Raw genomic sequence first — 24,668 nt, 5'->3', positions numbered from 1 at the left:
CAGAGAGTTAGAAGAGGTGGGAGAGTTAGCTTTGCAGACATGGGAGGGAGAGGGGTTCAGATGGAGAGAGCAGCTGGAGCAACACCCTCAGATGGAGCAGCCGGCTCATTCTGAAGCACAGCAAAGAGGCCATGTGGCTGGAATGGAAGGAGTAAGGGGGGAGCAGTAGTCATGGAGAAGAGTGATTGAGGGGGGCGGGTCATATCATGTGGGGTCTCTTTAAGGGCTTTGGTTTTAACCTTGATTGCAATGGGGAGCTGGTACAGGGCTCTGAACAGGGGAGGTGGTGACCTGGTGTGTGGGGGCTGGACTGCAGACCGGAGGCCGCTAGAGAAGTCTGGCAGAGAGGCTCAGCTGGGAGGGTAGCCGTGGTGCCAGCTGCCTTTGGAAGGGGAGCCAGCAGAATTGCCTGATGGGTTGATGTGGGGGCGAGGGAGTCAGGAGTCAAGGATGACTTGGCAGCCGCTTTCCGGAGGGGTCAGTTACCATGAGCCAAGGCTCAGTGGGCACGGAGTGCTGAGGGTTCCCGTGCAGCACAGGGGGAGGCAGGGAGAGAGCCGAGGGGAGGCTGCCGTGTTAGAGCCACGCCCCTGCCTCCCCTGTAGCCCTGGCTGGGTTCCAGCCCAGCCTCTGGCTCTGCTTTAGGCTTCTTGTGTCCCGACAAATTGGGCTCTGAAGTTCAAAGCCTGTGCCAGGGCCCTGCAGTCCTGGGGGCACTCGATCTACAGGAGGAGGAGGGCTCCGTGTCCCTAAGGAGCGCGGCTGGCCGCCCGGGCTGCTCCTGGGCACGGCAGAAGTAACGACCTGTTCCCTGTTCGGGGTTTGGCAGCAGCGTGTGGGAGGCCCAAGCAGAACAATCCCTCCTGCAAAGCCGGGCCGCTCCCTGGACTTGCCCTGGCCTGCGGTGTCTGAGCCACGAAAGGCTTCTTTACCTGGCTCCAGCCTCCCAACAGGGGCGTCGGAGGGGATGGAGAGGGGAGGCCCACTGCCCGCCTGGCCCACCTGGGCTGAGCTTCTGGGATTGCCACACGGCTATTCTGCTGAGTTAACTGTCAATGAGCAGTTGTCACATCCTCCTTCCTGGTGGTGGGCAGAGGCCAGGCAGCTCCAGGAGCGGGGAGCTTCCTGGAATTGGAGGAGAGGAGAGGAAGAAGCCAGGCAGGTGGCCTCAGCACCTGGATGTCAGCACCTCTGAGAACCCCATGAGGGTCTCTGTGCTTTGTCGGGCCAACGAAGGGAGGCTGTTATACTGACTCTGGCATGTTGGGCTGAGCCAGGTTTCACTGGAATGCTTATATGGGTCAAGGCGCTAACATTTATTGGAATGTCCATTATGCATCTAAGCAACTCTCTACCCACTGGCTGATGATTCCTCCTGCCCACCTAGATGTCTTGGGCTGAATTAGAGACTGAGGGTTAAAGTGCCCAGCTCAAAACCCACGAAATGCTGCGGACCTAAAGGGTTCTCAAACCGATTCCTTGGACGGAACCCTCCATGGTGGAGAGAGCTTCCTGCTCGGGAGAGACTGACCGGCCAGGATTCCAAGTGACGAGTCCCCTTTAAATAGAAACTTGGAGGCAGTGCTGTTCCTGAACAAGGCCAGTGCAGGCTCTCAGGGCCAAGCTGTGCACCGGTGACCTTCCAGAAGTCTCTAAAGCCCTCAGACGCTAACCTGGCGGGGGGAAAGGTATTCTCTCGACCTGGCCTGGTATGCCATTTACAGTGGCTCGGCCCCCGTGGCCAGGAGCCAGGAGCCGGCCCAGGGTCCCACAAAGGAAGCTGTGTTCCCCAGCCTGGCGAGGGGCCAGGGCCAGTTGGTCCAGTTAGGCTTCAGCCTTGGCCTCCACCACTTGTGGCCGGGCCTGTTTTCTGGCCGGGCCTGTTTTCTGGCCCTCCAGGCTGGCATTCCTGCCCGGCAGGGAGAGGCCAGGAGACCAGCCCTCCTCCGAGGCTGGGGGCAGTGACTCACAGGTAGTTACCTGCCCTAGGGCTCCCTGCCAGCCCAGGGAGGGAGCCGGAGGGGAGGCATTTAGAGCTTAGTCCTACTCATGCCTCTAAGCTTCCTTCGTGTGAGCTGGGCCTTGACCCCTTCCTGATGAGCTGGGGCCTTTTAAGGCTCTCCCGAATTCCCCAAGAAGCAAGGGATTTTCCACCGTTTCTGTTCTCCGTGGGGGAAGGGGAGGAGCTGGTGCTTTCCGGGATCCTGGGGGTTTGGGTCTCCTCACCCCCCAGCCTGGGCCAGGTCTGGGCTGTAACACCCCATCTCTAAGCCCTGATCTTGCGTCCTCTGCTTGGTCTCCTGCCCAGGTGGTCTAGGACACGAGAGGAAGCTGATCCCTCCAAGCACAGTGCCTGCCACAGATGCCCCCCGAATCCTGGTCTGGAATGACCCTGAATACTTGCCCAGTGCTTTCAGTTTGCAATGCTCCCTCCAGCACAGCCCCCCTCCCCCCGCCCCCAAGGCACCCACTGGCAGGCGGGCACTGCCAGGCTTGCTGCGAGGCCTCTGGGACTGACCCACTTGCCCAGTCCTGTCCTGGGGCTGCGGGGCTGTGGGGCTGCAGTGACGGTGAATGGGCGTGCCAGCTGCCAGATTCCTGAGGCCCGCCCTGCAGTGGGCTACGCCCAGCCTGGGAGTCTCCAGAGGTGAGGCGTTGTTTAAAAACTGGGAGCCAGGAGCAGAGACCCCCCACACGCCAGGGGTGCTCTCGGAGAAGCGATCTGGAGAAAGGACAGTGGCAGCAGGGAGCCAGGTATGTTTCCTGCCCGGTGAGGGCGGGAGGGCGGGCGGGGAGGAGAGTTCTGCTCTGGGCCTCTGGGGCCTGGCTGCAGGGCCCCATTCTTTCTCTTCCTGCCGCCTCACCTGAGCCAGCCACCTGCAAAGGCTCCATTGAATGTCTGCCTCTATTTGCATTGCCTTTTCTCATCTGATAAGCAGAAAGCAAGTTCAGATGGGGGCCTGAGCACAGAGAGCAGCAGGAAGGGTGGGCTGGCGGGGCCAGGGCTCTTTGGAGGCCTTGTTCTGGGAGTGAGGGGCAGAGACAGCTCTGGGGCTAATCCAGAAGATGGGTCTCCCTCTTGGGCCATGGTTAGCTGTATGTCCTCAGGTCACCTGTCTCCTCCCTGGGCCCCTGATGCTTCTGGGAACTGACTAGAAGGAAGGAGTCCAAAGCATTAGGATGTATAATTTAAAATAGGGGTGTCGAACTCAATCAGAGAAGGGGCCAAAATCTAAAATCCAGCCTAAATCGCGGGCCGAATGGTTTACTGAACAGTCATAAACTGTCATTGTGATGGAAACGCAGCGGAGTGCAGTGATGACAGCGCGGTGCGGGCCACATTGCAAGGCCTGGCGGGACGGATTTGGCCCGCGGGCCTTGTGTTTGACACATGTGATTTAAAAGATGCCAGCAGAGCCCCAGTTCCCTCTCTGGCCCTGCCTTGCCAGCCTCCCTCCCCCAGCCAACGTAGCTGTGGCTGACAGGAGCAGAGTGAGCACCCAGGCCCAGGCAGAGGTGGGTGTTGCATGAGCTGGGCAGGCCTGCCTGCCTCCAGGACCCTTCCACCATCCATCCCCAGCCTCCTTCAGTCCCCGCTCTGTGGCCTCCAACCCTCCCCTTCCTGCACAGCCCTGGCCCATCATTAGAGACATTTGGGATTGCTTCCGGTTTAGATAAAATCCTCTAGGCCCCCCATCACATTCCAGCTAACTGCCACAGCCTGACCCTCCAGGTGGTTTGAAGGCCATGCCCATGGAAGTACAGGGCTCCCTCCAGACTTTCAGCCAATCTGACCCACTGGCCTTTGGACCCGTGGGCTGGGCTCTGAGAAAGCCAGTCCTCTTTCTCGGGCAGCAACAAGGCCTCAGACCTCTCTGCAAAGGGCTCAGAGGTTTATTGCTCCCCTTGTCCTTATGACTACCTGGGGCAGTTCCTCCCATTGCAGAGGAGGAAGCTGGAGTCCGGGAGGGGATGGCATTCCCCCAGGGCGCCCCATGAGTCATATGCCAGCTGGGACAGCAGTCTGGGGCTCTGGCATTTTCCAAGCTTTTGGCTCCAGATGTACCTGCTGCCCAGAGGTGTCCTAGGTCAAGACCCGAGGGAAAGACTTCTGAAAAAACGTGAGCCCCGAAACAGAAAGGGGGCTAGTGTGCCCTAGCAGTTTGTGTGGCTTTACCCAGGCTGCTTTGCTCTGCCTCAGGTGAAGTCCTTTCTGGGGATCACCCCTTTGGCTGAAGATGAGGTCAATCCTTCTCCTGTGGTTCGGTAAGTATCCCTTCCCATCCTCTGGGATATGTCATATGGCAGAGCAGGGTGGTGACAGCTATGGGTGGAAGGACAGATAACCACAATGTGAGCATAACCCGGAGCACTTGTCTATTGGGGACACCCATGAGGTTTCTCTGCTCCTTCAGGCCTTCGGGAAGATGACTTGCTGCCCCTCTTGAGGTGTCTTCCTAGTCCCACCTGGGGGTGGTTTCTGCTCCCCAACTTCCCTGCACCGTCTCTTTCCCACCCTCTCACTCCCAGGCTGGCTCCAGTCCCATCATGGCTCAAGTTCTGGAATTTCCAGTGAATTGGAGCGAGGCGCTCACAAAATGCGGGGCAGCTTTGCAGATAAGGGGCAGCAAGAATGCAGGCGCCTCCCAGTGCCCCACAAGTGGCCAGCAGCCAGCCCTCCTCCGGGCTGTTGTCAGCGAGGAGAGATGTGGACTGGGTCCTGGTGGCCAAGCGTGTGTCTGGAGCTTGACGTGAAAGCTACATGCCAGGGTCATCCATGGATGTTGGCTGCCTGTCTTTCCTTTTTTTCCCCCCCGCCTTTTTTTAAGTTGGGGTTACAGAACATGAAATCAGCTTTTTTGCCTAATAGCACCAGGATTATAATAATTACCTTCACCAGTGAGTGTGAGCAGGAGAGAAGGAGAGGGTCTAGTCTTGTTGATGTCTGCTTCCCCTAGGGATGCGGGGGTGGCTGTCTAGACCCGTGGTCGGCAAACTGCGGCTCTCGAGCCACGTGCAGCTCTTTGGCAATCTTGAGTGTGGCTCTTCCACAAAATACCGTGGCCTGGGCGAGTCTATTTTGAAGAAGTAGCATTAGTAGAAGTTGAAGTTTAAAAAATGTGGCTCTCCAAAGAAATCTCAATCGTTGTACCGTTGGTATTTGGCTCTGTGGACCATTGAGTTTGCCGACCAACTGGTCTAGACCCACCGCTCTTCAGGCTGAACCCCAGCACCCCTGTGATTTCAGTCTTGCCCAGCTTCCTGTGTACCCAGCAAGCCTGTTCCCGTGGGGCCTGCTACCCTCCCGTTGGGGACCTGCTCATCGGGAGGACCCGCCATCTCCGAGCTTCATCCACCTGCGGACTGACCAGGCCTGAGACATACTGCACGCAGTATGGCGAGGTAGGCCTGAGCGCCACGGCCTCCGGTGCTGGAGGAAGGAGTGGTGGGTGGGGTGCGGAGCCTGCCATTGGTCACTGAATATTTACAGTGAACTTGGTATAGGCCCAGCCCCATACCAAGGTTGGGGGAGGGGTGCAAGAAAGTATAAGGCGGGCCCAAACCGGTTTGGCTCAGTGGATAGAGCCTCGGTCTGTGGACTGAAGGGTCCCAGGTTCAATTCCGGTCAAGGGCATGTACCTTGGTTGCGGGTACATCCCCAGTGAGGGGTGTGCAGGAGGCAGCTGATCGATGTTTCACTCTCATCGATGTTTCTAACTCTATATCTCTCTCCCTTCCTCTCTGTAAAAAAAAAATCAATAAAATATATTTAAAAAAATAAAGGAAGTTTAAGGGCGGGCAAGAGAAAAGGTACTCAGAAGTAGCTGAATAGCTCTATTCTCTCTTCTGCTCCATAAAACTGGAGCCCAGGCAGGACCGTTATTCCTCAGCCCCTGGGCATGGGCAGGGCAGTCATTTAAGTCTTGGGGATTGGAGATCAGACAAGTAGAGATGCTTTATCTGTAGGGTCTGATGTGCCATGGTTGGTGGGCAAAGTCAAAGCCAGTGGAGCACAGGCGCTGGGATGTGGGCTTGTGTCTTGCCAGGGCGTGAACTGGGTGGCACCACGGTCACTCTATGGCCAGCATCTCTTTGGCCAGCATTGGGGGATGGCCGTGGACAGAGCTAGTGGAAGAGTATATGGCTGTAGGCTGGAGCTTACCTCTTATGCTTTGTAGTTCTCACGCATGAAGATCCAACTTCCTTACCTCTCAGCCTCCTTGGCCCAAATGCTTGGTTCCCCGAGGCAGAGGGGGAAGCATTCAAACTTTTGTTGAGGGCCGAAACCGGTTTGGCTCAGTGGTAGAGCGTCGGTCTGCGGACTGAAAGGTCCCAGGTTTGATTCCGGTCAGGGGCATGTACGTTGGTTGCGGGCACATTCCCAGTAGGGGGTGTGCAAGAGGCAGCTGGTCGGTGTTTCTCTCTCATCGACATTTCTAGTTCTCTCTCTCTTCTCCTCTCTGTAAAAAATCAATAATATATATATATATATATATATATATATATATATATATATATATATCTCCCACAAATACACAAACTGTTGTTGAGGGACATAGATCAGTGAAATAAATGAGGAAGTGATGGGAGGTTAGCAAGGAGGTGCAGGGGCTCAGTGGATTAGTCAGGAAACGAGCTGAGTGAATCCAGGAGCGCCAACTCTTCAAGCTACGCCAGTTAACATCGCCTGTAAGGCAATGGATTTGTTCAAAGAGCCGTTGTGAGTTTTCTTCTAGACTTTTCTTCTATACTGCCTCTGGAGTTTATTATTTTTTTTGTAGGAACTTCAAAAAGGACGGGGGCCCTTCTTTGCTTTCATGTTCACGAAGGTTGAATCACTCAGTGTTTTCTTGTTTCCCAGCGGCTTATCTCATTGGACCATTTTTTTCTGCCCTCAAAATACAGGTTTGGATGAAGGAGTGGGTGAGGGTGTGGTTTGCCTTGAGTCTCTGCAGCCTTTTGGGGGAGCGGGGAAGAGAGAGACAGAGAGAGAAAGGGAGTGAGACAGATCGATTGCCAGGAAGGAGACTTGTGTTCTCCGGGGTTTCCTCTTTCCAGAATGTTCTTGTCCTCAGGACCCTGGCACTGTATCTGATACTGCATCTGGGCCTCACTGCCCTTCTAGTCCCCAGTGTTCTTTTGGCAACTTTAAGTCACAGATGGTATTGAGTTGTCCTTTGCATGTGCTGAGCAGAGACGGCTGTGGTTTCTGCATCTCACCCACTTGGACATGGGAAGACCGTCTGACAGTGTTGGGTAAGATGGCCAGCATCAGGCGAGGCCTCCCTGTGGGCCCAGATTACTCCACAAGCATCCGGGGACCTGGCCGAATTGAGCCTTCTGGGCAATAGAACGATTGTAGCTGTCCCTTTTCTCACCCTCTCAAAATCCTGTGCCATTGAGCCATGTCTAGAAATTTCAGGGAGACCTCTGTCTCCCTTCCTTAGGCTGATCCACCTCTGGGAGAGGAAGCAAGGAGAGGTCAGTGGCCGCAGTGCTGGGCCGTCCCCTCCGCCCCGGGCCTGTCTGGACAGCCTCTCTTTCTTGGGCCTGGGGCTTTGGCTTCACCCTGGCTCACCTTCTGAGTCTCTTGGATGCCCCAGGAAGCCAACTGCGTTCCCTGCTTTTAAGTCGCCCCTCGAGAGCGGAACAGGGTGCTTGCAAAAGAGACGTCTAGACTTACAACCCTGGGGATCGATAAAGCTCGGCTGTTTTGTAGCTCTGACTGTTGAGAAACATTGGCCCTTTTTCTTTTTCTCGAAGGGGAGTAGATCTGTGGGCCCTCTTGGAAAGAGTAGCTGGCAGGGCCTCTTGAGTGCAGAGTGCAACCCCAGGTCTGCCCCTCACTTTTGATGTGATCAGATGCTACCCCTCTCCCAGTCTCAGGTTTCTCTTCCGAGAATGAGTGTCAGATGAGATGAAATGGTCTTCAGGGCTGCTCCTTGTCCCAGCCCTCTTTGGGAACGAGCTAACGTCTAACCAGCTTCTCTCCCACCTGCTCTCTGTCTTGTCTGATTTTGCCTCCCCTCTCCCTTTCCAGCCTAGTCTTCCAGAGGCCATGGGTTGCCAGTGGTGAACCCACACACTGAAGAACCCTTCCTACAATGTGCCCCAAGTCCTCACCGGGTGCAGAGGTGGCTGGGTGATGAAAATTAGAAATCCCCCGGCTGACTTCCAAGTTCAGTTTTTAAGTTTATTTTATTAGTAGATATTATAGCAGTTATAGTTTATTAAGCACATGCTATTAATCCCAGGCATCATACTAAGAGGCTTATCTAAATGATCTCAGTTAATTTCTCACAATACTCCATGAGGTGGGTCTTATGATCCCCATGAGCTCCTGGAAGGGGGTGTGCCAGGACCCCAAACTTCTGATGGAAATTCATCAGGGTTGAGTTTTCTGAGCAGCCCCAGCTGGAAAGAGGGTGGCATGATACAGAGATGCAATGCTAGTGCCCCTCCTCTCCCCCATCCCCTGTCCCCTCTCTACCAGCCCCCACTCCCAGACACACACCTTCCTTAAGTCAAGGCCTCTGGTTAGTGCCTCTGTCCTATTTCCATCCAGGGGTGACATTGTGAGCCCTGAGCTCAGTACAAGATCACTCAGCACCCGCTGCCTGCCCACTGCCCTGGCATGGATGCAAGTCCGTGCCATGGGGATTTATGACCTTGGACATTTCTGCAATGCTCACTCCCTCCCCCCAGCCGCATGGGGACTCAGTGGAATAGGCATTGCAGAAGCTGGTGGGACCCCTTCCAGTTCCAAAATTGCCTGTCCCAGCTCTAAATATCAGAGTGTGTCTCTTTCTGTGTGGGCCATCTTAGCCTATTGGCATGCTACCTCTGCCCAATTTTATCTCAGTGGCTAAATCCTACTGGCTTGGGGGCTAGCTTTGATGGCACTCCTCCCCACCTACTTCCAGGCTTCCTAGCTTGACTACCCATGAGCTGTCTGGGCTGGAACTGGGCAGTTTTTTACCTAAATGGCCTGTGGCTGCAGTACCATCCTGTCCCCTTGTTCTCTTTCTTCCAGCTTCTAGGTAACATTGCACCATTGTCCCCCGAAGCTCAAGCATGAATGAAAAGGTCTATGACCATCCCTAGTCTTCGTTCTCTTCTGTGCTTTCCTGGAGCCTCAGTCCCTCATTTGAAAAAAAATGAGAGTAAGGACAGTGTCCACTTAAGTGAGTTGTTGTGAGGACTGTGTAAAAGAGCCACCTGGCCACTGGTGTGGGGCCTGGAAGATGCTAAATGTTTCATCTCGTTTCCCACCCACCTCTGGGACCTGTGTCTACACGCAGAGACCACCCCGTCTGTGAATCACACTCCTGAGCATTTCTTCCCTGATATTTGCATGTTTGTGGAAATGAATCCATCCTTGGGCCATCCACTCTCTGCCACCAAGGTGACTGCCACCAATCTGATTTGCAATGGGTGTTAGAGGATCTGTAGGAATTCATGGTCAGCGAAGTCGCCTGCCTGGTTCTGGCTGTCGCTCTGGTCCTGGCTCTGACACTTAGAATAGAAATGTGACCTTACAAAGGTCGTGGCTCATCTCTAGACCCACTTAAGAAGTGAAAGAGTTGGGTTAGTCAACCTTTACATTAGCTCAGCTTTAATATCTCCACCAGCTTCTTGGAGTTGGCTGGACCGGTGTGTGTGTGTGACCTTGAGGGTCTGCCGTGTTCTTTGTCAGGTGAGCACTGGCAGGGCCTGAGCCATGCCCTTTTGTCTTCTCTGGGCTGGTGTATGCTCCTCAGGAGACAGTGGGCTTCACCTGGAAGCTCTCCAGCCCCATTTCTGCCCCTGACAGTGTCTCCTCCAATGCTGTGTCTGTTCCCCCAGATGCTTTATTTATCCCCCACTCCCTCCTTGGTGGGGGAAAACTTAATTACCCAGCTGCCTTAATAACAGTCTCATGCAGTGCATTCCTCAGGTTAATTAGCTGTGTATACCAAACAGCTGTCTTTTTTTTTTTTTTTTTTTTTTTTTTTTAATCCTCACCTGAAGATATTTTCCCATTGATTTTTAGAAAGAGTGGAAGGGAGGAGGAGAGACAGCGAGAGGAAAACATTGATGTGCCCTTGACTGGAATTGAACCTGGGGCCCTTCAATTCTGTGGGCTGATGCTCTACCCACTGAGCCAAACTAGCCAGGGCCAGCTGTCATTTTTATTACTTGGAAGCAAGCTGAGGGGACAGTAGCCAGTTGACATCCCTTCCTCCCCAACATACAACATGCATGTGAGTGCACCCACACCCACATGCACACACCCAACAACCACTGTCTTTATTGTTTTCTTGACCTTTGTCATGGCTAATGTGTAGACAGAGGATGGTGTTCATGTAAGTCTTGAGAGCCCCATTCTCTTTGCTTTCAGAGGACTTTGAGACTGTCTCTGGGTCAAATACCTGCACTCCTGTTTCACAGAAGCTCTCAGCAGGTCTGAAACTCTCAAAGCAAGACTCTAATCATTGGGGTTGAAGCATTGTTGAGTTCCTTGTTTAAAATGCAAACACCCTTGGGAAAGGCGCCATATAAGTCTATTATCAACCGTTCATAACTCAGCAAGGATTTGCTTATGAGAAAATTAGCTCTGGATTTTGCAATAAGACCTGGGATGAGGTGACTTTTGAGGGGATAGAAGAAAATGGAAAGGGACGTTGAGGAAAAGAGTTGTTGTCAGAGGGAAGCAAAACTTGGGTTGGTGGAATATGAAATTCTTGGGTCCTACTCGTTATGGGATGAGGAGTGTGGCTTATGGAGCAAAATGGAGAGACGAGAGAAGGGTGTGTTGGGAGGGCCTGGACACAAACCTGAGTGGGCTCACAGCCTTGCTGGCCTGACCTTTCACCCCATTGCTTCAGGGGTTCAGGTCACGAGAAGTTCTGGGCAATTTCTTGCAGACCTACTTTGTTCTGTTGTTATCAGGAACTGTAGGAACCATGGTCGCTGGTAGAGTCTGCAGAGGTCCAGGCCAACTTTCTGCACTCAGGTGTAAGGGGAACCCTCCTTCTGTAGACGTCTGGGCTGGTCTGCCCTTCCCAGGACAGAGGGGAAGGAGCCTCTTGACAACCAGTTTTAGTCCCTGTGATCTTCCATGGTTGCCAACCTACCACCGTATCCCTTGACTTAGAACAGGACAAGAAGGTTTGGAGGCAGGTAGCCTGGAGCAGGAACCCCTGCTTCCTCTCTTCCTAGCTCTATGGACTTGGTCACATTTCCTAACTTCTCTGAGACTTACTCTCCTAATCTGTGAAATGAGGATACCTACCATTTAATATAGTTCATCTGCCTCAGAGGTTTTGGAAGGATGAAATATGGTAACACAGGAGAGAGCACAGTGCAGTGTAATTTCTGGATGTGTGGTGGGCACCCATTTTATAATCAGCTTCAGAAAGTGACCTTTCTGAACTTAGTTTGGATGGAGATAAGGGTGGTAGAATTAAGGCTTTGGTCAAAATGTACCTCATAGCATTGGGGCATTCCTCCTACCTGCACCCCAGCAGGCCCCGACTTTTGACCTTTGCTGGCAGCATCCATTGACATGGAAGTGGTGAGCTGGTGGATCTCAGTGGGGTCTAATGAAGGCCTTGCTGACAAAGGCCTTTAGGGACTTTTCTTTCCCTGTCCACTTTGCTGGGAAGAGTGTTTCTCCAGTACGGGGTCTGGCCAATGGCTTATATTTCTCTTGCTTCCTTCCCATTATTTCCTTTAAAAAAATTAAAAAATATATATCTTATTGATTTCATAGAGGAAGGGAGAGGGAGAGATAGAGATAGAAACAGAATGATGAGAGAGAATCATTGATTGGCTGCCTCCTGCCCGCCTCCTACTGGGGATCAAGCGCACAACCCAGGCATGTGCCCTTGATCAGAATCAAACCCGAAACCCTCCAGTTCACAGGCCAATGCTCTGTCCACTGAGCCAAACCAACGAGGGGTCTTTTGCATTCTGTTTGGAGTCTCTAACTTCTGAGCTGACAGGCTGGATGGAGTAGGGGAGAATTCCAATAGAATGTTAAAGCAAGGAGGCGACTTCATTATCTCATCCCACCCCTGCATTTAACCAATGAGGAAGCTGGAGTGGAGGGAATGTTTTTTTCTTGCTGAGAGCTGGATTTTAAAAATTTATTATTTTTTTTGTGTCCTGGTTTTTCTTCTTCTTCTTCTTCTTTTTTTTTTTTTTTCTTTTGGCCCTGGCTGCCAGCCACGACCCTGACTGTAGCTCCTTATATAGACACAGGTGGCCTCTGGCTTGCTCTTGGGCGGGAGCTGGGCCATGTCTAACCAGGGCCTGTTTTTCTATCTCAGCCCCCCCCCCCCCCCCCCGAATTAGCTGCAAAGACACAGAGCTTTACTTGCATTGCTGTCTTTTCCCCATCCCTCTCCGCTGTGTTTGCCTCATGCTGACTCTTGCTCTCTCCTTTGCCCTCCCTGAGCTCCCTGGGAGGGCTTGTCTTCTGGCCAGACTGAGCTGAGCTTCTAGAAGGCTCCAGGATAAGGAAAGAGGCTCAACCTTGCCAGATGGAGAGCAAGCAGGAGCCAAACTGGCTGGAGGCCTGACAGGCCGGATTGATATTAACTCTGTGTCTCCGAGGCAGCGCTGCCAGGAGAATGCAGCCAAGTGGCCCCAGAGAGAGCAGCTGCAGCTGTGAGCTCCTATCACTGGAGAGACAGAGGCACGCACACGTAGCACACACCAGGGGAACAGCCTCACCATGAGAAACACGCACACGTGCGTGCGCACGCGCGCACACACACACACACACACACACACTCACTACATAGAGGCATACCAGAATAGAGTACAAAGGGCCACTGAGGCCCCGGGGGAAGAAGAAATCAGCAGCTCGTCCTCACGTGGGCTTCTGCCATGAGCAGTTCTATTTCGGGCCGTCATCCCGCTAGCTGGTGGGCAAGCAAAGCTACTTAAAATACCTGTCGCAAGCCGGCTGGCTCAGCCTGTCTCTGAGGATTGAGACAAATCCCTCCTGTAGCCGTGTTACTATGATAAGCAGCACATAGTGTTAGGGGTACGAGCCATCTGATCCCTCCGCCAGTGCCCACACACGTGGAGGGAGGTTGGAGGAGGCATGGGCACCTGAGACCAGGAGGACTGAGGGAGGCGGCAGGGTAGCAAGTCCACACTGAACACCTGGGACATTCTTAGTTTGCTTTATTTGACAAGAATGCCTGTTTTCCCGAGTATATATTGTAAGTTAACCAATGCCCAAAGTAGGAAAGGTTTAAGTTATTAAAAAATTACAAAGATGGAGGAAAAGTTACCTACAATTCATTTCCCAGAGGTTTTAGGTTAAACTCCATGCAGTTGTCATTTTTGTGGGTCAACATGGCTGAATATCAGCACTTTTATAATATTGGCGTATTTCCTTCCAAACATTTTTCTGTTCTTTGAATATATATATGTAATTAAATCTTTTTTTTTTTTTTAGAGATCTTGATGAGATCATGATGTATATTCTGAGATCATGATGTCTATTCAAATCTATGCCCAACTTTTTTCGTAAAACATCATAATGTGAGCATTTTCCTCATATGTCAACAGTTTTTTAAAAGTTACATACTATTTCATCATTTGGGAATATCAAAGGCATTTGCAGAGTCCCGGGTTGAGCTGCTGGAGCTCCCATTCCCGTGGCCCCAGGAAAGAAAGAGCCTGCTGCTGCCGCTCTCTTGGCGAGGGAACAGCTGGGGCCAGCTCCCAGCAGAGCGGGGAGACAGCTCTGGTGACAGGCCACCGGAAGGCAGCGGCTCTTGTCTCCGAGGGACGTGTGCTGAGTGCAGAGGGCGGGTAGTAGGAACATGGGCCCCTGGGAGGCTGGGCAGAGTGGGGAGAAGGGCGTGCTCTCTGCCAGGGACCAAAATAGGGACCTGGGGGAGCGCCGGGTCCCAGCAGGAGGCTGCTGCTGCCCAGAATGGATCATCTGAGGTGGCACGTCACTCTTTCAACCACGGACACACCAGCAGTCTCTGTGCTAACTGAGCTGGGTCAACCCGAGCAGCTGGCTTTCTTCCCAAGGTGCTGTCTCTGCCATGGCCTCCCCCAGGGCCAGCTTCAGGGTCAGAAATGGCCTTTGGGTGAGACAGACATTGTTTCTTCTGACCATGCTTCCCAGATGGCTGTGAAGAGAGGGGAGGGGGGTTGGAAGGGGAGAAGCAGGAGGAAAGGGTTCTGATGCTAATACTGCCTATCAGTCCATAGGAAAGTCACGTAACCTCTTTGAGCCTCAGCATGCTCACATGTAAAATGGGAACCATACTCCTTGTCAGAGGAGGAAGATCACAAACAAATACTGTAAGCAAATAAATAGATGGTGAATGCACAGATGTCCAGGGGAGGTATGTACTGTGAAGAAGAATGTGGCCGGGCAAGGAATGGACAGGGACAGAGAGCGGCGGGGGCACCTGTGTCTTGCAGGCCACATGTGCCAGCCATAATGGGCACATTAAATGTCCAAAATTATTATTTACAAAAGCACTTTTGGACACAGTGAGGACAGCTCCAAGAACCAGGATGGTGCCGATTCTCTTGCAGATGGGAGGTGAGAGCTGGAAAGGGGTGGGAGGCAGAGGCTCCGTGAGCCAGGGCACCTGGCAGCTCGTCTGCAGTCACCATTCCAAGCTGTCAGCTGTGGAGAGGAAGGATGGCGTTGGGCAAGGAGTTTGTAACTAAGTCACAGGCCTGACATACTAATTAACTGGGTCCCTTTGGGATGGAGCTTTGGGGCTAGTCAGTAAAGGAGACATGACCTCGGTAGTTCATCATCTTCCCTGGCAGGGGGGAGGGTCAGCAGCTGGAGGGCCTCAGAGGAGGAGGCCCAGGGGAAAATGGAGGCATGAGGGGCAGGGAGATGGAGGTACAGTGGTTTCTACCCAGGAGGACCAGCAGAGCAGGGAGGTTCTTCTCCCAGCCTTGCTTCTACTGATGGGTAATTTGGAGCCCTCTGCACATGGATCTTTGCCCTGGGCATAAGGTTTGGAACCACGGATACTCTGTGAAAACAATTTTATATGTGTTGAGGGGGCAGCTGGGACAAGGTGATGCTTGCTCTGTGGGGTGCGCTCACACACAGTAACTAAAAGAGCAAGGGCAGTGTTCTCTGGCCATGTTCTTTCTTGGCGATCCCTGCCTTCCTGGGCAGCCCATGGCGCTCAGCTCTGTCTCTTGTCTCCCTCCAGGGCACATGCTAGGGAAGGCGTGGTTATGGGACCTCACCATGAGGCTGTTTCCTTTCTGGCTGCCCACTTCAGCCCCCATCTTCAAGAGCAAGAGCCATTGTCCCCAGCCCAGGGCTGCATGCTTCTCTGGCCTCGGGACTGCTATCTCGAGTCCCATTTGGTTGGGGCCCCCAGGATTCTCTCCTGGGGTGGGGGAAGGCCAAACCTAGGAAAGAGCCTCGAGCCCCAGACATCAGCATTGGAAGGCCCTAGGGATCCCCTAAATGTTATCAGAATGTGGGGTCCCTGATGGCAGGGTCTTTGTGTTGTTCATTATTATAACACCAGATGCCAGAGGATCCAACACATACCGGTAGTACATGCTAACACATAAGTATGTGTTGAATGATTTGATCACTCTTCCAACCTCCACTCAGTTTACAGAGGAGAAAACTGAGCTCAGAAAGTGAGTTCCCAGAGCTAGGGCTGGAACCCCAGATTCCCTGGCCCCTCTCTTTGATCCTCAGAAATGCAACTCCCCCCACAGGCTGCCAGCATTAAGTGGATGCGGTATAGAACTCTGTAGCCTGCATTTAGCACATAATAGATGCTAAATGAATGTATTTTTCCTCCCCTCCTCCCCCTTGTCATCATTTTTAAGTTTCTCTTGGAGGCAAGGCCATATACCAATGACTTTCTACCACCTCACCCCTCTTTCCCAACCGATCTTTAATTTACTATTCATTTAGCTATGTTGTAGGATGGACACAAAGGAATTACATTTAAAGATAACCACCCTCCTTGTTTTAAGAGGTTAATCCCCTCAAGTGTATCCATGGAAGGTTTTCCATGGAGGGCGTCCCCTGGGCCCTCAGAACCCATGGGGAGAATGCTGTATGGACCCCACCCCTGAGTCTGCTGTCTGCCTGTCCCCACAGTGGAAGGTGAAATGCTGCAAGTGCGACTCCAGGCTGCCTCACCATTACAACAGCCACCGCGTGGAGAATGTGGCTTCGTCCTCAGGCCCCGTGCGCTGGTGGCAGTCACAGAACGGTAAGGGCCGCCGCTGCCTCTAGGGTACAACATGAGAATTAGCCGAGCTCGAGGAAGGTCCCACAGGGGTGTGGCCGAAGGGTGCCTGGGAGTCTTTGGGGTTCACGGGCATTTGTTAGGGCTCTGGGATGGGTGGTTGGCAAGCAGACGTCTTCCTCCAGGTGTGAGGGCTTGTAGATGTTACAGGTTTTTTACCCCCACTTAGCTGCCATGGGCCTGTTGGAGGAATTGGGGTTGGGAACAGGTGTGTGTTGAATAGACAAGTTGAAACCCCTTTAACGTCTCAAGGGCAACACGTCACGGTGGGCAGGAAGTCTGGCCAAATGCACACAGGATGCTGAACAGATAGTATAAGTAGAAACAGGCTGGTGCTGTTCCTCCCCAAGAGGGAAGTCAGAGAACCGGGGTCAGCGAGTTTCTCTCTGCTTAGAGCTGGGGGGCATCCAGAGCCTTCTTCTGGCTGCGAAGACTCTCCCAGACTGGAGAGTCTCTGGCCTGACGTTCCTCCTTTTTGTCCTTCCAGACGTGAACCCCGTGTCTCTGCAGCTGGACCTAGACAGGAGATTCCAGCTCCAAGACATCCTGATGGACTTCAAGGTGGGCTTCCTGGGACGGCACGGGATAGGAGAGGGGACCATGGGTGATGCGAACTGTCTCACGGGGAGCGCAGAGTTCTTGCCTGCCTGGGCTGGGCTGATGGCACCACATGCTGGGTGGGCCTCTTTCCCTTAGGCTGGGCGGCACTCCAGTCACTCAGGCCTCACCCTGTCTGTGTCTCCGCAGGGGCCCATGCCCGAAGGGATGCTGATTGAGCGCTCCTCGGACTTCGGGAAGACCTGGCACGTGTACCAATACCTGGCTGCCGACTGCAGGTCTGCCTTCCCCCGCGTCCACCAGGGCCAGCCTCAGAGCTGGCAGGACCCTCGGTGCCAGTCTCTGCCCCAGAGGCCTAATGTGCACCTGGATGGGGGCAGGGTAAGTAGAAGGGACCCTGGACATGTAGCTCGGGGGATCTCTGACATGGCGTCGCTCACACCTTCACCCAGACTCTTAAGAGATAAGAGCCGCCTTGGGCAATGCTCTTCAATGTTTTTCCTGAGCTCTCCATCCTCAAAATATTCATTGCTTGTCCTCTTTGTGCCCAGGAAGGGTATTTCAGAAACATGTTGAGCGCACTGCTGACCCAGCTCTGCCCTCTGCCACGGCCCCTTACCCCACAGCTCATCTGCCTATCTCCATAGTGGAGAGGGTACAACCGACTTGGCTCCAGTGTGAGGATTTTGAGACAAGACACACATTTCATTTGACCTCCGCTTTCACCTCCATAGGGTATAACACGAGAATTAGCTTTTCCATTTAATCCATTGTTGCCTTGGAGGAAATCCAGGTCTAAGCCACAGTCCCCTAAACCTAAACCCTGGGCTGGAAATGAGAAACTGCTCCTTGAAACATTTCAATACCTCTCCTCCGAATCCTCCCACCCGGTCACATCCCCTCCTTCCTTCCATCACTGCGTCCCCCACCGCCAGCAGGAGGCTGTTTGTTCTTTCGCTGGCCCAGGCTCGGGAAGCCCTCTGAGCTGCTCTGACCTGTGGGGTGCTTGGATGGCCTCTTTCCTTCGCTGTAACAGCCACTCCCTGGTTATTACCACACCCAGATCCTCCCTGAGCACAGTCTCCAGACTCCAGATCAAAATATCAGGGCTTTTTCCTGCTTTGTGGAGGGTTGAGGTGAAAACTCTTCTTGGGGGTATGAGATAAAGTCACACCCAATAAATGACTCTTATTAAAAAGGAAAAGTGCAGTTAAAATTGGGGTGTAGAGGGTGACAGAGCACCCCTTGGGCTCCCGATCCTCTCGTTCATCCTGGGTTTTGGAAAATTAGTATTCCCTAAACCTGTGCATGTACAGTACATCTCCCACTGTAATTTGTGGTCCTAGGAAATCAGGGGATTCTTGGAACTGATATATTTTCAATGGAGAGGAGAGTCCCTCCACACACACACACACACACACACACACACACACACATGTGCAATCATCTTGCTCTCCGAGGGCAGGTGGCAGGCCTCAGGTTCATGGTGGTCTTGGGTTCCAGGTTAGAAGGACTTCAGTGTAGCATGAGGAGGGTGGGACATTGGAAGGGAGACTTCTGAGCTTGGGGACACATTCTACCTCCTCCTCAGCGCCTGCCTCTTTCCTCTCTTAGGTCCAACTTAACGTGATGGATTTAGCCTCTGGGATTCCAGCAACTCAAAGTCAAAAAATTCAAGGTCAGCATGGCTGACCCTCAAGGGACTGTGGGTGGAGAACAAAACGGGGGTGGGACCCAGGTCTCTGGAGCATCCCTGCTCTTCCCTGTTTCTGACAACACGGTGGGATCAGACACTTGCCCTGCTTGCCCCGGAGGGTTACCGTGGTAGCCCAGAGCTGCAGAAGGCCTGAGTGTGTGTGTGTGTGTGTGTGTGTGTGTGTGTGTGTGTGTCTTTTGCCTCGGAGGGTTGAGGATGGGGAGGATGACCCTTGGGATAACCTCATAAAGGCAGGGAAGCGGGTTGGTAAAACCAGAATTTCCTTCTTTTCCCACCTTGCCCATGGAGACACGAATGGCCTCTAACTTCCTCTCCTTATTGTCTTTTTTCATCCCCCTCCCTCCCTGTGTTTGCCCCTCTCAGAGCTGGGAGGGATCACAAACCTGAGAGTCAACTTCACCAGGCTGCCCACCGTGCCCCAGAGGGTCCACTATCCCCCCAGCGCCTACTACGCGGTGTCCCAGCTGCGCCTGCGTGGGAGCTGCTTCTGCCACGGCCACGCTGACCGCTGCGCCCCAGAGCCCGGGGCCCCCGCTTCCGGCCCCTCCACAGCAGTGCAGGTGACGGTCCAGGGTGGGAAGGACGGGGGCAGGGGCAAGACCAGAACAGTTAGGGACATCTATGGGCCTCCCTTAGAGCAGGGTGGGCACTCCATGTACATCGTGAATATTTCCTATGTTAGCAATGGTGAGAAAAGTGTAAGTGATTATCATTTCAAAGACTGGGATTTTGTAGCCCAGCCTGAGTCCTGCAGTTTGGTGTTCTCAGTTACATGTGAGCATGCGTGTGGGCGTGGGGGAGGTTAAGGCAGTGTTTCTCAGCCCTAGCCACACACGATCAGTTCCCGGAAATATTGCCATGCCCTTGTATTCTAAAGCTTTGAGATGTTCTACTACCCTCCCAGGGCTGAGCGCTTCTGGCCTGGAAACTCTGAAGTCCCATCTAGCAGTGAGCGATGGGCAGGGTGAGAGAGAGAACATCTCACATGGATGCCACCTGTGCCCTAGAGCAGCCGAGTCGGATGCATCAGGGATGGGGTTAGAGGCTCCAACTTATCCAGCTACCCAGGGGCTATTGTGGTGAAACCAAACTTAGAACCACCAGTGGAGGAGAACCCTGGGCCAGGAGGAGGGAGCTGTCATTTCGCGGTGCATCTACCCACACAGGCAGCCTGCTATTTGCCCTGTTCACAGCGGGGCACCAGGCAATCATGTGACATGGTCCGAGAGGGAAATACAGGCGAAATGAACATCGGTCAGCTTTATTCTTTCTGCTTCCGGGCCAGCTCTTGCCCCAGCTGCAGAGGAGGCCATAGGGAGGCCAGAAGGCTCGGACCAGAGCATGGGGTTGCCAACACGGGGAAGACAGCGTGCTGTGGGCTGGAGCACAGGGAGCGGGCTTGCTTAGCCCCAGCGGTTGGCAAATCTGGCTGTCCAAGGAAATCGCCACTTTAAAAAGTACCGATGCTTGGCCTTTGTCCCTGAGATTCTAACTGAATTGGTCCTGTTGTTGGTATTTTCTTTTTTAAATATATTTTATTGATTTTTTACAAAGAGGAAAAGAGAGGGATAGAGAGTTAGAAACATTAATGAGAGAGATTCATTAATCAGCTGCCTCTTGCACACCCCCTACTGAGGATGTGCTCTCAACCAAGGTACATGCCCTTGACCGGAATTGAACCTGGGACCTTTCAGTCCCCAGGCCGACGCTCTATCCACTGGGCCAAACTGGTTTCGGCCAGATTTTTTTTTTTTTTTTTTAACTCCCCTTATGATTCTGGAGCACAGCCAGGGCTGAAATCCATGGGACTGAGGGGCCCCGGAGGCCTGCGAAGGAAGTGCTATTGGAACTAGCAGGGTTTCGTGGGTGCACAGGGAGGGAGAGGTATTCCAGGCAGAAAGGAGAACATCAGTGAAAGCCAAAGGGTGAGGGAATAGGGCTGGTGGAGGGTACTGCTCCGGAGCTCAGTGTGGCTATGCTGTCGGGAGGGAGTGATGAGAATGGAATAAACGGTACAGGTCCTTGAATGCCAGGCGGGGGGTGGTGGGCTGGATTTGGAAGACAATTAGCACACAATTGCTATTCTATTTTTATACCTTAATGAGTCTAGGAACGATTCATCATGCAGTCCATTAGCCAAACAACCTCAGTCATAGATGGCTGCAATAGAAAGCTCTACGGGGCCCGCAAACTTCTCGAATCACAGTTTACCAGAGAGGGTGTCTGGGTAACTTCCAGGTGCTGCTCTGCTCTGGGCATCACAGGGGTATCCAGGTGCAAGGAATGAGTTTGTAGAAGCCCAGCTAGAGGACCAGAGCACGCATACACACACACACACACACACACACACACACACACAGGCACACACAGGCACCTCGGAGGAGCTGGGGTTTGAGCTGGACTCTGAATGGTGGATCCAGGAGAAGGTCAGAGGGAAAGGGCAGGCCCATCCCGGGCCATTCCTTTGATAATCCTTCCTCATGACGGACGGCCCCTCTCCTAGGTCCACGATGCCTGTGTCTGCCAGCACCACACCGCCGGCTCCCACTGTGAGCGCTGCGCGCCCTTCTACAACAACCGGCCCTGGAGACCTGCGGACGACCAGGACCCCCACGAATGCCAAAGTATGACTGAGTGGGGTGCTGGCCCCTCTGGGCCTTGGCGACCTTTCCTGGGACACAGGGAGGACGGATTCTTCATTGTTTAAATTATAGTCCTAATTGCACCGCTGCAATTTAAGGTCTCCTTGCTCTGTGGGGATGGAGAGAGTGTTTGGGTTGCAACCTCCGTGTGCCTCCCCATCCTCCTCAGCCAGGCTGGGAGAGGTCCTTGCTCTCTGGCCTTTTCACTTGCCCTCTCCCGTGTAGATGTGTCTGGTTTCCTGTCTCCGCTGGTGCCCTGGAGTCAGGGCCTTTCCCTGCATCACTGAGGGAAAGGAAGAGGGGTCCCCAGTCCAGGAAGAGGCAGTGACTCAGCAGGAAGTCCACAGTGGCAATGGGGGAGGGTTGGGATGGACCTCTCTCTTTGGCCCAACACAGATGCTTGGGTTAGTCCCCACCTTGGGGTCAGGAGACCCAAGTTCTCACTCTGTTCTGCTTTGTGACTGGCCATAGAACCTTCACGAAATCACACAAATTTCCCTGGGCCTCTGTGTCCTCATATCCTGGACCAGAGCCTGTTGTCGAGTAGTGAGGGATGCCACTGAGGTAGCAGGGGCCGCGCTCTGCAGATGGCCCATCAGCCCTGGGAACTCCCTTTTTTCAGAGTGTGACTGCAATGGCCACTCAGAGACCTGTCACTTCGACCCAGCTGTGTTCAGCGCCAGCCAGGGGGCACAGGGAGGGGTGTGTGACAACTGCCGGGACCACACCGAGGGCAGGAACTGCGAGCGCTGCCAGCTCCATTACTTCCGGAACCGGCGGCCCGGCGCCCCCATCGAGGAGACCTGCATCCGTGAGTTGGGGGCTCCCCCCGAGTATCGTCTGTCCATGACGCCCCGTCTGTCCCCTGGAGACACACAAACCCACAGGAAGACGTGGTTGTGTGTCAGGATTGGGGGGCCATTGTTTTAGCTTAGCTGTGTGCTTGCTTCTAAGCAAGGAGCCTCAACCACTAGCCAGTTGGTCAGTCAATCATAGGTAATCCTTCTTTTGGGCAGAGGAGAGAAAAAAGTAAATAACAGACATAGCTCCTGCTGTCCAGAAGCACATACACTGTTTGGTAATATACACACGGATGCCACGTGTGCCCCAGACCAGCTGAGTCAGATGCATCAGACATGGGGTTAGGAATCCTTTACATACTATAAGGTGGTTTGCTCCATATTTTTCTATTTTCCCCAAACACTGAGAATCCCTCCATGGCAGGGATGATATCGTGTATCCTCAGGACCTCGTACAATGACAGGCAAAGAATGGATGCTCAAAGAATGTTTAGTGAATGAAGAAATGAATGACATGTAAGGGAATGCATACCTAGGGGTGACCTGACTCCAGGGATTCATGCGGGAGAGAGCAGGCTGGACGGGAGCCATCCGATGCAGGCAGGCAGGGTTAATCAGGAAAGCCGTTCTAGAGGCAGCGAGTCTGTGTTCTGGAAGGCATGCAAGAGGTCTCGGGGTGGTGGTGGGTCGCTTTCCTTTGATATTATTTATTTATGGAGAGAGTGAGAAAAACTTGTTTGACTTCTGTTTCTTGCTGTGTGACCCAAGTACATTGTTTACCATCAGTGAATATCCGTTTCCTCCATCTGCACAATAGGGATGATCGTCTCCACCTTTCGAGGTTATCATGAGGATGACCTAAGGCAGTGGTCAGCAAACCTCGGCTCACGAGCCACATGTGGCTCTTTGGTCCCTTGAGTGTTCTAACGCCACTTCTCCAAAATAGACACGCCAGGCCGAAAACCGACTTCTGCGCATGGGCCACGAAGTTTCAATCGCACTGTATGTGCATGCCTGCACGTGGTAGTTTGTGGAAGAGCCACACTCAAGAGGCCAAAGAGCCGCATGTGGCTCTCCAGCCTCGGTTTGCCAACCACGGACCTAGGGCAGCATGCCAGAGTGCCTGGCTCAGTGCATGGGGCACAGTAGTTGTTCAGTAAATAACGTGACAGACGTGTATATAGTGCATAACACCTGCCAAGCCTTGGTCCCTGTGACATTGACTCATTTATTCCTCAAAAGAAGCCTCTGAGGACTCAGGCACAGAGGGTTTAAATAGCTCTACTAAGGTTGTCATATTGCAAGCCAGTAGGTGGCGGAACAAGGATTTTCACCAGGAAGCCTGGCTCCTACAGTGGACCCATCTTGGCTTTTCTTTATTCCTCCCGTGGTGGCCGCTTTTGTCTCTCAGCCTGCGAGTGTGACCCGGACGGGGCAGTGCCGGGGGCTCCCTGCGACCCAGTGACCGGGCAGTGCGTGTGCAAGGAGCATGTGCAGGGGGAGCGCTGTGACCTGTGCAAGCCGGGCTTCACTGGACTCACCCACACCAACCCGCAGGGATGCCACCGTGAGTAGGGGGCCCAGCCTGGCGTGGCCCGGGGCTGGCTGCATGGAGCCACCAGATCCATGACTGAACCTGCTCACTGTGCGATGCCTTCCAGCAGGTGGCAGCACAGGCCCAGTTTGGAAGGTGGGGCTGAGTCAGCCAGTGGGAGGCAGGGTGGGTACCCCAGCCGGCAGGTGCTGGGACTGGTGGGGAACCCAGGCGGCCTTGTGAGTCGGCGGCCAGGTCATCTGGAGGGATCCACCCTGCCTGCTGCTTCTCCAGACTGGGCCCCTCTTGGTGCATGTTCTCTGGGGGGTGAGTTTTTGGTGGGCTGGCCCCCACGCTCAGCAGCCTTCCCTGCTGCAGGCTGTGACTGCAGCATCCTGGGGTCCCGGCGGGACATGCCCTGTGAAGAGGAGAGCGGGCGCTGCCTGTGCCTGCCCCATGTGGTGGGCCCCAAGTGTGACCAGTGCGCTCCCTACCACTGGAAGCTGGCCAGCGGCCGGGGCTGCGAGCCGTGCGCCTGCGACCCAAACAACTCCCTCAGCCCCCAGTGCAACCCGGTATGTGGTGGGGGCGTCTGAACAGGAGGCGGGGGGGTCTGTCCACCAGCCCATCCATATCCCCTCCCACTGCCCTTCTGGGCCTGTCCAGAGTCAGGCTGGGCTGCTCTGTCCCCAGCTCCTTTGGGAGGGAGGCCACCCCCTCTCAGTGAGAATTGGCTCTGGAAGCTTCTATAATTAGTTTCCACTCCCAGAGCCCCCATCGACGTCAGGGTCCAGAGCTGTCCAGGTGTGTGATTGACCTAACTCTCACAACTGAGCAGTGAGCTCCCTCTGTGGCCGGGAGCATTGGCACTGCCCATTGGCCACCCCTTCTGCGGGGCCATCCTGGGCTGAGACGTGAGAGCTAGTCTCTGGGTGGAAGCCATCGTGTGGGGCCACACCAGGGGGGTTTTCCGAGGTGGGGCTCCAGGGAGGTGCCCTCACGGTGCCCTCCTCCCCCCCACAGTTCACGGGGCAGTGCCCCTGTCGGGAAGGGTTTGGTGGCCTGATGTGCAACGCTGCAGCCATCCGCCAGTGTCCCGACCAGACCTACGGTGACGCGGCTGGGGGATGTCGAGGTTCGTGCCCG

At 53.9% G+C, this 24,668-nt stretch overlaps 1 protein-coding gene across 2 annotated transcripts in view; it reads left to right on the top strand.

The window, feature by feature from the left end:
• The first annotated feature begins 2,471 nt into the window (after nucleotides 1–2,471).
• Nucleotides 2,472–24,668, top strand: part of LAMB3 (laminin subunit beta 3) — a 34,960-nt gene continuing 12,763 nt past the window's right edge. The window contains exons 1-13 of one of the 2 annotated variants that reach the window (XM_036442187.2): nucleotides 2,472–2,754; nucleotides 4,202–4,266; nucleotides 5,249–5,403; nucleotides 16,121–16,235; nucleotides 16,759–16,832; nucleotides 17,019–17,210; nucleotides 18,444–18,507; nucleotides 18,910–19,106; nucleotides 21,050–21,170; nucleotides 21,811–21,999; nucleotides 23,400–23,555; nucleotides 23,901–24,097; nucleotides 24,546–24,657. In XM_036442187.2, the coding sequence (XP_036298080.1) occupies nucleotides 4,239–4,266; nucleotides 5,249–5,403; nucleotides 16,121–16,235; nucleotides 16,759–16,832; nucleotides 17,019–17,210; nucleotides 18,444–18,507; nucleotides 18,910–19,106; nucleotides 21,050–21,170; nucleotides 21,811–21,999; nucleotides 23,400–23,555; nucleotides 23,901–24,097; nucleotides 24,546–24,657 (1,600 nt within the window). In that variant the 5' untranslated portion in view covers nucleotides 2,472–2,754; nucleotides 4,202–4,238. The remainder of the gene's footprint in view (nucleotides 2,755–4,201; nucleotides 4,267–5,248; nucleotides 5,404–16,120; nucleotides 16,236–16,758; nucleotides 16,833–17,018; nucleotides 17,211–18,443; nucleotides 18,508–18,909; nucleotides 19,107–21,049; nucleotides 21,171–21,810; nucleotides 22,000–23,399; nucleotides 23,556–23,900; nucleotides 24,098–24,545; nucleotides 24,658–24,668) is intronic. The other variant, XM_036442186.2, reaches the window with a different exon arrangement.

The sequence above is a fragment of the Pipistrellus kuhlii genome, unplaced genomic scaffold, assembly GCF_014108245.1.
Source record: "Pipistrellus kuhlii isolate mPipKuh1 unplaced genomic scaffold, mPipKuh1.p scaffold_m20_p_18, whole genome shotgun sequence".
In the NCBI taxonomy this organism is placed as follows: Eukaryota; Metazoa; Chordata; class Mammalia; order Chiroptera; family Vespertilionidae; genus Pipistrellus; species Pipistrellus kuhlii.
The sequence above is the reverse complement of the archived record's forward strand: the minus strand, read 5'-3'. Positions and strand labels throughout refer to the sequence as shown.